General features: G+C 43.3%; 2 protein-coding genes across 3 annotated transcripts in view; both read right to left on the bottom strand.

Moving 5' to 3' along the window:
• slc7a4 (solute carrier family 7 member 4) overlaps window positions 1-4,943 on the bottom strand; it is a 30,136-nt gene extending 25,193 nt beyond the window's left edge. Inside the window, exon 1 of the mRNA XM_073065958.1 lies at window positions 3,840-4,943. Coding sequence (XP_072922059.1) covers window positions 3,840-4,821 — 982 coding nt within the window. The 5' untranslated portion in view covers window positions 4,822-4,943. The remainder of the gene's footprint in view (window positions 1-3,839) is intronic.
• dgcr6 (DiGeorge syndrome critical region gene 6) overlaps window positions 4,817-14,061 on the bottom strand; it is a 74,329-nt gene continuing 65,084 nt past the window's right edge. The window contains exon 7 of one of the 2 annotated variants that reach the window (XM_073065963.1): window positions 4,817-4,967. In XM_073065963.1, the coding sequence (XP_072922064.1) occupies window positions 4,945-4,967 (23 nt within the window). In that variant the 3' untranslated portion in view covers window positions 4,817-4,944. The remainder of the gene's footprint in view (window positions 4,968-14,061) is intronic. The other variant, XM_073065961.1, reaches the window with a different exon arrangement.

Consider the following 14,061-nt stretch of genomic DNA (forward strand, 5'->3'; position numbering starts at 1 on the left):
GTATGCAAGCTGGTACTTGTTGCATTTGTCAGATAATGCAATGCTACAAGGGGGTCCTTCCAAAAGGCAGCCATTTAATGGATAAACTACAATAAGCCAAACCAACACCAACCCCCTCTTCCAAAATGTTACACAACCATCACGCACCCATTCACACTATCCCTACATTAATTCCATGCTTTAATTTTAAAAAATAAAGATTAATAAGGGATAAGACATTTAGGAGAGAGATGAGGAGAGATTTCTTTTGCCAAAGAGAGGTCAATCTTTGGAATTCTGTGATGACACACTCTCCACTTGTCTGGGTGAATGCAGCTTCACCAAAACTTGAAGCTCAACACCATACAATACATACGTAGCAGCCTCTTTGATAGGCAGCCCATCCATAGTGATTCACTCACCCCACCACCAATGTACAGTAGATTGTATCAGCTGCAGGAAACACTGCAATAACTCAACAAAACTCCTTAGACAGCACTGTCCAAACCCAATCTCTAGTGTACCCAAAGGGTACACTAATACTTGGAAACTGATCTCCAAGCCACACATCATTCTGACATGAAGATATAGTGCTGTTCGTTCACCACAACTGGGTCAAAATCTGGAACTCTGTCCCTAACAGCACCATGAATATACACACAACTCAGAAACTGCAGTGGTTCAAGAAAGCAGTACAGCACAGATTCACAAGGGCGGTTAAGTGCTGACTTCTCCTCTTTTCCCATTTCTGCTATTCTCTAGCCCCTTGGGGAATGACTTGAATGAATACAAAAGAAATTCTCCATCCCAGATGACCGAATAACCTCATGTATTGAGGATATTTGCTCTGAGGTATCATGACAATTGTGCTGGGAAATGGTGTTAAAGTTAAAGACCCAGGAGTTACAATTCGAAGGGTAGCTACCAATCAAGAAATTAAGGAAACACAGGAGACTGCAGGTGCTGGAATATGGAGCAAGAAAATAAAGGAAAATGGGACTTCTCTCATTCTGGGTGACAAATTTCCCTCTGAATCACATTAACAGATAAGTGGCTCATTACAATTTCTAAATCTTCGTCTTTCATCACAGTTTCTTAACTAGAAAGAAAAGCACTAGATCTTTTTTTAAAGAAGTAAAATGTTTAGTTTGCCAATGATTTGATGATAAGTCAGGGGTGGGTACCAAGGTGGTTTACCCTTTTAGAGAGCAATAAGCATTCAATTTCATCCTATTTCATAAATAGGATGTCAAGATTATTATTTGACGGTATGGTAGCATAATCACTTTACAACACCGCTGTCTGTAAGGAGTTTTGTACCTTCCAGTGACTGCCAGCGTTTCCTCCTGGTGCTCTGGTTTCCTCCCACATATGGTAGGGTTAGGGTTAGTAAGTTGTAGATACGTTATGTTGATGCTGGAACCCATCAAAATCCTCCATGATGCAAATGACGCATTTCACTGTAGTCGGCCCTCCATATCCATGGGTTCCGCATGCACGGATTCAACTAACCGTGGATCAGGAAAACCCGGAAGATCTCTCTGCAGCACTCGTTCAAGCATTGTTTGCCTCGCGTCTCGTTCAGTCGCTACTTTGTTTCTATGAAAAAATGGCTCCTAAAAAGCAACTAAGTGGTCAAAGCAATTCCTCAAAGGCTGAGAGGGAGTGTAAAGTGCTATCTCTTGCCGAGAAAGTAGAAATCTTAGTCTTTTGAAAAGTGGCATGTTGCTTACCGAAGTGGCCCTCAGCCCTCAACCTCCACAGATCCTGACTTTAGTATCATTGAGCCTCCTCCAAAGCGTCCTTATTCCCTAAACAAGACAGTGTTACAACTACTTACATAGCATTTCCATTGTATTAGGTATTATAAGTACTGTAACCTAGAGATGATTAAAAGTATTACTCATTGTTCACCTCGCATCTCATTTGTTCGCTACTTGTGTTGTGAGTGAGAGGAAGGAGTTTAAAGCTAGTAAGGGATGGTTGGCTAGCAATGTAAAGCGCTACAGTCTCAAGAACTTAAAGATCATGGGAGAATCGGGATCGGCTGATGCCGAGGCGGCATCAGCGTTCCCAGAAGAGCGACAATGGTTGCATCTGTACTGAACACGTACAGACTTTTTTACTTGTCATTATTTCCTAAACAATACAGTATAACAACAATTTACAAAGCATTTCCATTGTATTAGGTATTATACTCAGCCCTTCTTATCTGTGGGGGATTGATTCCAGGATCCCCTGCAGATACCAAAAAACGTGGATGATCAAGTCCCTTATATAAAAAGGCATAGTATTTGCATGTAACCTCCTCTGCCTGTAACATATAACATCCTCCTGTATACTTTAAATCATCTCTAGATTACTTATAATACCTAATACAATAGCTTTACATAGCTAGCCAGCCATCCTTTACTAGCTTAAAATTCCTTCCTCTCACTCACAACACAAGTAGCGAACAAACGAGACGCGAGGCAAACAACGCTCAAGCAACGAGTAATCTCTAGATTACAGTACTTATAATACCTAATACAATGGAAATGCTATGTAAATACTTATTACACTGTCTTGTTTAGGGAATAAGGATGCTTTGGAGGAGGCTCAATGATACTAAAGTCAGGATCTGTGGAGGTTGAGGGCTGAGGGCCACCGGCAAGCGACATGCCACTTTTCAAAAGACTAAGATTTCTACTTTCTCAGCGAGAGATAGCACCTTACTCTTAGCCTTTGAGGAATTGTTTTGACCACTTAATTGCTTTTTAGGAGCTATTTTTTCACAGAAACAAAGTAGCAACCGACCGAGATGCGAGGCGAACAATGCTCAAACAACGAGTGCTGGAGAGAGAACTTCTGGGTTTTTCCCATCTGCGGTTGGTTGAATCCACGCATGTGGAACCCACGGATAAGAAGGGCCGACTGTACAAGTACTGTAATCTAGAGATGATTAAAAGTATTACTCATTGTTTGAGCATTGTTTGCGTTCGCTACTTCTGTTGTGAGCGAGAGGAAGAAGTTTAAAGCTAGTAAGGAATGGCTGGCTAGCTATGTAAAGTGCTACAACCTCAAGAACTTAAAGATCATGGGAGAATTGGGATTGGCTGATGACAGGAGAGCTATAATGGTTGCGTCTGTACTGAACGTGTACAGACTTTTTTTGCTTGGCATTATTTCCTAAACAATACAGTATAACAACTATTTACATAGCATTTACATTGTATTAGGTATTATAAGTAACTTAGAGATGATTTAAAGTATACAGGAGGATATGCATAGGTTATATGCAAATGCTACGCCATTTTATATAAGGGACTTGAGCATCCGCTTTGTTTGATATCCACGGGGGGATCCTGGAACCAATCCCCCCGCGGATAAGGAGGTGTTTTGATATTTCAATGTACACGTGACAAATAATGTTATTCTTTTAAAAATCTTAAATCTTTCCAATTATATGGACTATAATTTACTGGATGAGAGGTGACGATGGAAATGAATGAAGTGATAAGGGGTATAAATAGTGTGGATGACCAGTGCCTTTTACCCAGGGAAGAAATGGCTGATACCAGAGGACACACTTTTAACATGATTGCAGGGAAGCTTAAGGGGATGTAGGGGATGTCAAAAGTAAGCTTTTTTTTTTATAAACACACTGAATGTGGGTGCATGGAGTGGCCAACCGATAGTGGTGGTAGAAGCAGATACATTAGGGACTCTTAGATAGGCACATGGATGAAAGAAAAATAGAGGTCAATGTGGGAGGGAAGGGCTGGATTGATCTTGGTGTAGGTTAAAAGTTTGGCATAACATTGTGGCTGTACTTTTCTACTCTGTTATATGAATTTTCCCTCCAGGTCTCCCATTCTTACCGCAAATGGAACCCACAGCCACGATGAATCCAGCCCAGGAGTATCCTCGTCTGTAGAAGGCATCAGAGAGAGCAGAGTCCGGGTTCACCGAGTGCCAGGGAACCATCAGGGTGAGCACTGTGGATACCAAGGTGTAGGCTATGGTGGCCAGGCCAAGGGAAATGGCTGTTGCTATGGGGACAGACTTCTGGGGGTTGCGAGCCTCTTCGCTGGAGGCTGCAATGACATCAAAGCCCACAAAGGCAAAGAAGCAGGTTGCCGTGCCAGCCATGATTCCTGAAAACCCAAAGGGAGCAAAGCCACCATGCTTGGCGCTGTAGTTTGTTGGATCTGCCAGTATGAAGCCAAATATCAGGATGAAGAGAATCACTCCCAAACTTGCGGCTGTGAACAAATGGTTCAGCCACGAGGACACCTTGGCCCCACAAGTGACAAATGCTGTGGCAACGAGCAGTATCCCTGCAGCCAGCAAGTCGGGGTTGGGGGCAAGGAAGGGTATGTTCCATGTGGCGATGTACATTTCGGTGAAGTTCCGTATCTTGTGGTTGAAGATGGAATCTAGGTAGCCACTCCAGGCCCGTGCCACTGCAGCTCCACCAATCATGTATTCCAGAATGATATTCCAGCCAATCATGAAGGCCCAGATTTCGCCAACAGAGACATAGGTGAACATGTAAGCCGAGCCTGTCTTTGGCACACGGGACCCAAACTCTGCGTAGCAAAGAGCAGCCAGCAGCGAAGCAAAACCTGCAAAGATGAAGGAAATGATGACAGCAGGGCCGGCAACATCCTTAGCAACTGTGCCAGTGAGAACATAAAGGCCGGAGCCAACCATACCCCCAATGCCAAGCATAGTCAAGTCCAGAGTAGACAGGCACCTATTCAGAGCTGTCTCCATCATATTCTCCTCCAAGGTCTTCACTCTGTTTAGCTTCTGGCAGAACCGAGCCAAGCAGTTTCCACTGATCAACCTGCTCACCATTTTTGCTTCCTGACTGTGTCCAAAATACTTTGGTTAAAACTTAGGGCTGGTCAACAGAGGAGGTAGCGTCTTCACCCATCCATATTTCAGCTTTTGGCATACTGCATGGAGGACATCTTGTTCCTAGAACTGGAGTGTGAACAGACCTGTGAACCCACAGAGAAAACAAACATGTCAACTATTGATCACTTCCCCTGTAGGAGACTGGTATAAATTTAATTAATGTATTATGGTAATTAATCACGGTAACAGGCCCTTCTTTGGAATGTGGGAGGAAACCAGAGTATGTGGAGGAAACCCCAGTTATGTGACACTGTACAGACAACAGTAGGAATTGAACCCGGTTACCGGCACTTGAAGTATTATGCTAACTGCTACACTACCACACCACCTTCTTGTGTGACTGTCTTTATTCTGATAAACTGGTGTTCAAAGGATGTGGAGACTTCGACGAGGTTGTAGAAGAGGTTTACCAATATGGTGCTTGGATTGGAGGGATTGTCCAATAAAGTGAGTTTGGAAAAACTGGGGTGACTAGCAAAAGTTGAGGGGAGACTTGATCACAGCTTAGTACAGCAATTGTTCTATAGAAATTTCTGAGTGTTTTCATAGATGTACTGTGGAGAGCAGTGGCTATACTTCACTAGGGGTTTCAGGAGATTTGGTATACCACCAGAGACTCTAGTGATGTACCATTGAGTGCATGCTAATTGGTTGTATCACCATCTGGTCTGGAGGAGCCAATGACAGGATTGGAAAAAGCAGTAGACAGTTATAAATTCTGCCAGCTCCATCATGGACACTAGCCTTCCCATCACTGAAGGCATCTACAACAGGCAATGCTTCAAGGACTGTGGACCTTTTCAGACTTATGGATTTTATATGCTGTGTTTTTTCACCCGTTCCTTTCTGTTTTGTTGTGCGAGGGAAGGGGGTTTAGGAGTTGATGTTCTTCTTGTGTTCTGGTAGTTTTTTGTTTGTGCGGGGAAGCAGTTGTTTGAGAGTCGATGTTCTTGTTGCATTTTGTGTGGGGAAGCAGTGTTTAAGGGGATATCGATGTTCTTGTCCAAAGGGAGAGGGTTTGGGGGTCAATAATCAGGATGTTTGTGTCGGGGGGTGGTGGTTGAGTTTGATGTTTCTGAACGGCTTTCACGTTCTTTCTTTGTTTCGTAGCAATCTGGAGAAGATGAATCTCAAAACTGTAAATGGATGCCTCCTTTGAAGAAGGTGACATCCAACATTAAGGACCTTCACCATCAAGTGCATACCTTCTTCTCTTAACTGTCTTAGGGGAGGAGGTACAGGAACCTGAAGTCACACACTCAACGTCTTCTGCTCTCCCATCAGATTTCTAAATGGTCTGTGAACCCACGAACACCGTCTCACTCTGTTTGCTCTCTTTCATAATACAGAAGAACCAGATTTATACTACTGACATACATTGTGAAACTCATGTCAAAGAAGATACAAAAGCCTGAAAGCATGTACCACCCCAGCTCAAAGACAGCTCCTATCCACTGAATGTCTGCTAGCATGTGAAGATGGACTGCTAAGTCAACAGTCTACCTTGCACTTTACTGTCTGCACTGCACTTTCTTTGTAACTGTAACACATTTTTGCACACAAAATGCTAATGGACGAAGTACAGTCGACGTTTCGGGACTAACTGAAAGAAAAGATAGTAAGAGATTTGAAAGTGGGAGGGGGAGGGGGAAATACAAAATGATAGTATCCTAAATATCAAAAACAGGTTGAGCAACCCTTATGCAAAATTCCAAAATCTGAAAACCTCCAAAATTCAACATTTTTTGGAGCGCTGGAATGATATCACAAATGGAAAACTTCAGAGGGCGCTGGGAAGTTCCCAGGTGATGCACAGGTCTCTGAGAACCACAGACAGTTCATTACATATGTGACCTCACCCACATAATGAACGGAAGTTAAAGAAAAATAGAAAATCACTGCTCAGGTGAAAAAATGACAATCTTGATCTTGTATTGAAAGAATGAATTCATCAGCATCGGTATTAGCCCCTTAACAGTATGCCAATCATGCCCCTAACAGTAGGCTGATCAGTATATGCCCATTAACATTAAGCCGATCATGCCTCTTAACAGCAGGCCAGTCGATATATGCCCCCAATCATGATGGAAGCATAGATCCACCACAATGAATAGAAATTTAAAGGTAATTGTGAACATTCACAGCACTAAATTTTTGAAAACTTAAAAAAATGTAAAGCATCTGCTGATCATGAAGCAGCAGAGATTCTCATTTATGAGATTGTAAATATCATTGTTGATGAAACCCTAACAGAAAAACGTTTTCAATGCTGACTGTTTTTATACCTTGTGTAACATCTAAAGGAAAATGCAATGGCAGTGCATTGTAACCTTTCAAAGCAAACTCGGCATGGTAGGTTGTGTCTTGATGATCAACAGCTAATTCAGGTATTCTCCCCCGATGCTGCTTAGCATCGACAGGCAGTCAGTTCAAAGGAAATGTGAAGAGCAAGATATTTTGCACACAAAATGCTGGATGTCTGCAAAGCACAGCCGGGTTGGAAAAAGCAGCAGAGAATATGGAGGAATTAATAAGGCTCTTAGAAAGGCAGATCAATCTGTAGAAAATCAAGAGGAGGGATTGTGCAATGAAAGGGGATTCCTTCAGTTAGATATTTAACTATTGCTGAAAATACATCCATACATCTTGGAGCAAAGATCCTGTTCCTGTTCTGTACGGTACAGTACAGAACAACACAGGGATATGGAACAGTACAACACAGGGATAGAGACCAGTACAACACAGGGATATGGAACAGTACAACACAGGGATGAGGAACAGTAGAATACAGGGTTATGGAACAGTACAACACAGGGATATGGAATAGTACAACATTAGGATAGATAACAGTATGACACAGGGATATGAAACAGTATGACACAGGCATATACAACAGATCAACACAGAGAAATAGAACAGTACAACATAGGGATATGGAACAGTCCAACACAGGGATATGGAACAGTACAAAAGAGGGATATAGAACAGTACAACACAGGGATAGAGACCAGTACAACACAGGGATGAGGAACAGTAGAATACAGGGATATGGAACAGTACAACACACCGATATGGAACAGTACAACACAGGGATATGGAATAGTACAACATTAGGATAGATAACAGTATGACACAGGGACATAGAACAGATAGACGCTTGCAATAAAGTACAGTACAACACAGGGATAAAGAACAGTACACCACAGGGATAAGGAGCAATACAACACAGGGATATAACTCAGTGCAAGACAGGGAAATAGAACAGAACAAAACAGGGATGCAGAACAGTAAAACACAGGGATACAGAACAGTACAACACGGTGTTTTACTGGTCTCTATCCCTTTGTTATACTGTTCCATATCCCTGTGTTGTACTGCTCCGTATCCCTGTGTTGTACTGGTCTCTATCGCTGTGTTGTACTGTTCCATATCCCTGTGTTGTACTGCTCTATATCCCTGTGTTGTACTGCTCTATATCCCTGTGTTGTACTGTTCTCTATCCCTGTGTTGTACTAGTCTCTACTGTTCTACTGTTTCGCATCCCTGTTGTTGTACTGTTCCATATCCCTGTACTGTACTATTATCTATCGCTGTGGTGTACTGTTCTATAACCCTGTGCTATACTGTTCCATATTTCTGTGTTGTACTGGTCTATATCCCTGTGTTGTATTGTTCTCTATCCCTGTCTTGTACTGGTCTCTTTCCCAGTTCTATATCCCAGTGTTGTAGTGTTATAGACCCCTGTGTTGTACTGTTTCATATCCCTGTGTTGTACAATTCTGTATCCCTGTGTGGTACAGTTCTGTATCCCTGTGTTATACTGATCTTTATCCCTGTGTTCTATTGTTCTTTATTCCTGTGTTGTGCTGTTCCGTATCCCTGAGGAATATTAGAACATAGAACATAGAATAGTACAGCACATTACAGGACCTTCGGCCCACAATGTTGTGCCAACCCTCAAACCCTGCCTCCCATATAACCACCCACCTTAAATTCCTCCATATACCTGTCTAGTAGTCTCTTAAACTTCACTAATGTATCTGCCTCCACCACTGATTCAGGCAGTGCATTCCATGCACCAACCACTCTCTGAGTGAAAAACCTTCCTCTAATATCCCCCTTGAACTTCCCTCCCCTTACCTTAAAGCCATGTCTTCTTGTACTGAGCAGTGGTGCCCTGGGGAAGAGGCGCTGGCTGTTCACTCTGTCTATTCCTCTTAATATCTTGTACACCTCTATCATGTCTCCTCTCATCCTCCTTCTCTCCAAAGAGTAAAGCCCTAGCTCCCTTAATCTCTGATCATAATCCATACTCTCTAAACCAGGCAGCATCCTGGTAAATCTCCTCTGTACCCTTTCCAATGCTTCCATATCCTTCCTATACTGAGGCGACCAGAACTGGACACACTACTCCAAGTGTGGCCTAACTAGAGTTTTATAGAGCTGCATCATTATATCGTGTTCCTTAAACTCTATCCCTCGACTTATGAAAGCTAACACCCCATAAGCTTTCATAAACTACCCTATCTACCTGTGAGGAAACTTTCAGGGATCTGTGGACATGTACCCCCAGATCCCTCTGCTCCTCCACACTACCAAGTATCCTGCCATTTACTTTGTACTCTGCCTTGGAGTTTGTCCTTCCTAAGTGTACCACCTCAAACTTCTCTGAATTGAACTCCATCTGCCACTTCCCAGCCCACTTCTGCATCCTATCAATGTCTCTCTGCAATCTTTGACAATCCTCTACATTATCTACAACACCACCAACCTTTCAGTCGTCTGCAAACTTGCCAACCCACCCTTCTACCCCCACATCCAGGTCATTAATAAAAATCACAAAAAGTAGAGGTCCCAGAATTGTAGAAGTATTGTTCCGTATCCCTGTGTTGTACTGTTCCATATCCATTTGTTGTCCCTGTGTGGTACTCTTCTATATCCCTTTGTTGTACTGTACTATATTCCTATGTTGTTGGGTTCCATATCCCTGTGTTGTACTGTTCCAAATCCCTGTGTCACACTGCTCTATATCCCTGTATTGTACTGTTATCTGTCGCTGTGTTGCACTATTCTATATCCCTGTGCTGTACTGTTCCATATCCCTGTGTTGTACTGTTCTTTATCCCTGTGCTGTACTGTTCCATATTCCTGTGTTATACTGTTTTGTAATAGTATGGAACAGTATGATACAGGGATATGGTAGAGTACAACAGAGTGACATGGAATAGTACAACACAAGGATATGGAATAGTACAACACAGGGATGTAGAACAGTACAACACACGAATACAGAACGGAAAAGCACAGTCATATAGCACAGAACAACACAGGGATATGAAACAGTATGACATGGGGATATTAAACACAACAACACAGGGATATAGAAGAGTACCACACAGGGACAACGGGATATGGAAAATGGATAATAGACAATAGGTGCAGGAGTTGGTCATTCGGCCCTTCAAGCCAGCACCGCCATTCACTGTGATCATGGCTGATCATCCACAATCAGTACCCCGTTCCTGCCTTCTCCCCATATCCCTTGACTCACTATCTTTAAGAGCTCTATCTAACTCTTTCTTGAAAGCATCCAGAGAATTGGCCTCCACTGCCTTCTGAGGCAGAGCATTCCATAGATCCACAACTCTCTGGGTGAAAAAGTTTTTCCTGAACTCTGTTCTAAATGGCCTACCCCTTATTCTTAAACTGTGGCCTCTGGTTCTGGACCCCCCCCCCAACATCAGGAACATGTTTCCTGCCTCTAGCGTGTCCAATCCCTTAATAATCTTATATGCTCTCCTCTCATCCTTCTAAATTCCACTGTATACAAGGCCAGTCGCTCTAATCTTTCAACATATGACAATCCTGCCATTCCGGGAATCAACCTCGTAAACCTACGCTGCACTCCCTCAATAGCAAGAATGTACTTCCTCAAATTTGGAGACCAAAACTGAACACAATACTCCAGGTGTGGTCTCACCCAGGCCCTGTACAACTGCAGAAGGACCTCTTTGCTCCTATACTCAACTCTCCTTGATATGAAGGCCAACATGCCATTAGATTTCTTCACTGCCTGCTGTACCTGCATGCTTACTTTCAGTGACTTACAAGGACACCTAGATCTTGTTGTACTTCCCCTTTTCCTAACTTCACACCATTCAGAGAGTAATCTGTCTTCCTGTTCTTGCCACCAAAGTGGATAACCTCACATTTATTCACATTAAACTGCATCTGCCATGCATCTGCCCACTCGCCCAACCTGTCCAAGTCACCCTGCATTCTCCTAACATCCTCCACATATTTCACACTGCCACCCAGCTTTGTGTCATCTGCAAATTTGCTAATGTTACTTTTAATCCCTTCATCTAAATCATTAATGTATATTGTAAATAGCTGTGGTCCCAGCACCGAGACTTGCGGTACCCCACTAGTCACTGCCTGCCATTCTGAAAAGGACCCGTTAATCCCTACTCTTTCTTTCCTGTCTGCCAACCAATTTTCTATCCATGTTAGTACCCTACCCCCAATACCATGTGCTCTAATTTTGCTCACTAATCTCCTACGTGGGACCTTATCAAAGGCTTTCTGGAAGTCCAGGTACACTACATCCACTGGCTCTCCCTTGTCCATTTTCACAGTTACATCCTCAAAAAATTCCAGAAGATTAGTCAAGCATGATTTCCCTTTTGTAAATCCATGCTGACTCAGATCGATCCTGTTACTGCTATCCAAATGTGCCGCTATTTCATTTTTTATAATTGACTCTAGTATCTTCCCCACCACTGCTGTGAGGCTAACTGGTATATAATTCCCTGTTTTCTCTCTCCCACCTTTCTTGAAAAGTGGGATAACATTAGCTATCCTCCAATCCTCAGGAACTGATCCTGAATCTATAGAACATTGGAAAATGATTACCAATGCGTCCACGATTTCTAGAGCCACCTCCTTAAGTACCCTGGGATGCAGACCATCAGCCCCTGGGGATTTATCAGCCTTCAGTCCCATCAGTCTACCCAACACCATTTTCTGCCTAATGTGAATTTCCTTCAGTTCCTCCGTTACCCTAGGTACTCTGGCCACTATTACATCTGGGAGATTGTCTGTGTCTTCCCTAGTGAAGACAGATCCAAAGTACCTGTTCAACTCGTCTGCCATTTCCTTGTTCCCCATAATAAATTCACCTGTTTCTGCCTTCAAGGGCCCAACTTTGGTTTTAACTTTTTCCTCTTCACATACCTAAAGAAGCTTTTACTATCCTCCTTTATATTCTTGGCTAGCTTATCTTTTCTCCCTGTATTGCCTTTTTAGTAATCTTCTGTTGCTCTTTAAAAGTTTCCCAATCTTCTGGCTTCCCGCTCATCTTTGCTATGTTATACTTCTTCTCTTTTATTTTTATACTGTCCTTGACTTCCCTTGTCAGCCACAATTGCCCCCTACTCCCCTTAGAATCTTTCTTCCTCTTTGGAATGAACTGATCCTGCACCTTCTGTATTATTCCTAGAAATATCTGCCATTGTTGTTCTACTGTCATCCCTGCTAGGGTATCCTTCCAGTCAACTTTGGCTAGTTCATCCCTCATGGCTCCATAGTCCCTTTGTTCAACTGTAATACTGATACTTCCGATTTTCCCTTCTCCCTCTCAAATTGTAGATTAAAACATCATATTATGGTCACTACCTCCTAATGGCTCCTTTGCCTCAAGTTCCCTTATCAAATCTGGTTCATTACACAACACTAGATCCAGAATTGCCTTCTCCCTGGTAGGCTCCAGTACAAGCTGCTCTAAGAATCTATCTCGGAGGCACTCCACAAACTCCCTTTCTTGGGGTCCAGTACCAGCCTGATTTTCCCAGTCTACCTGCATATTGAAATCCCCCATAACAACCGTAGCATTACCTTTGTGACATGCTAATTTTAGCTCTTGATTCAACTAGCACCCTATATCCAGGCTAGTATTTGGGGGCCTGTAGATAACTCCCATTAGGGTCTTTTTGCCCTTACAATTTCTCAGTTCTATCCATACTGACTCTACATCTCCTGATTCTATGTCACCCCTCGCAAGGGACTGAATTTCATTCCTCACCAGCAGAGCCACCCCACCCCCTCTGCCCACTTGTCTGTCCTTTCGATAGGACGTATACCTTTGAATATTAATTTCTCAGCCCTGGTCCTCTTGCAGCCATGTCTCTGTTATTCCTACAACATCATACTTGCCAATTTCCAACTAAGCCTCAAGCTCATCCACTTTATTTCTTATACTTTGTGCATTCATATACAATACTTTTAATCCATTACTCCCCTCGCTTCTCACATCGATCCCTATCGCACTTGGCCATACTCTCCGATCCCTTCCTGAGCTTTCTGCCCTTTTAATTCTGTCGTCTTTCTTAACTTTTCTTATTCTCTCTTTCCCTTGAACTCCATCCTTATATTTCCAGTTTGTCTCCTCCCCCCACTCATTAGTTTAAACACACCTGTGTAGCAGTGAAAAACCTGCCTGCCAGAATGCTAGTCCCCCGCCTGTTGTACAATTCATCCTTACCTCAAAGCAGATCCCAGTGGTCTAAGAATCTAAAATCCTGCTTGCCGCACCAGCTCCTCAGCCACACACTGAGATCCCATATCTCCCTGCTCCTGCCCTCACCAGCACAAGGAACTGGAAGCAAACCAGAGATGACCACCCTGGAGGTCCTACTTTTCAGCCTTCTTTCGAGTTTTCTGAAGTCACGCTGCAGAATTTCTTTCCTTTTCTTCCCGACGTCATTTGTGCCGACATGCACTACCACTTCCAGCTGTTCACCTTCACCCTTGCGGATGCTCTGCAATCAGTCCGTGACGTCCTGGATCCTGGCTCCAGGGAGGCAACACACCATTCTTAAATCCCGCCTGTTGCCGCAGAAACCCCTTTCTGTACCTCTCACTATGGAGTCCCCTACTACCACGGCTCTGCCTGACGTCTGTCTCTTCGGCTTTGCTTCAGTGCCAATTTTTGACTCACAGACCTGTCCGTCCCTCAGACTGGCAGCGTCTTCTGACCTGACAGCTTCCAAGAGGGTGAATCGGTTTTCAAGAGGCACATCTCCCGGCGTCTCCTATACTTCAAGCATCCATCCCTTCCTCATTGTTGCCCCCTTCTCTCTTCCAGTATCTTTGGTGTAACAATCTCACTGTAGGTCC

The sequence above is a fragment of the Hemitrygon akajei genome, chromosome 14 (genome assembly GCF_048418815.1).
Source record: "Hemitrygon akajei chromosome 14, sHemAka1.3, whole genome shotgun sequence".
Lineage (NCBI taxonomy): Eukaryota > Metazoa > Chordata > Chondrichthyes > Myliobatiformes > Dasyatidae > Hemitrygon > Hemitrygon akajei.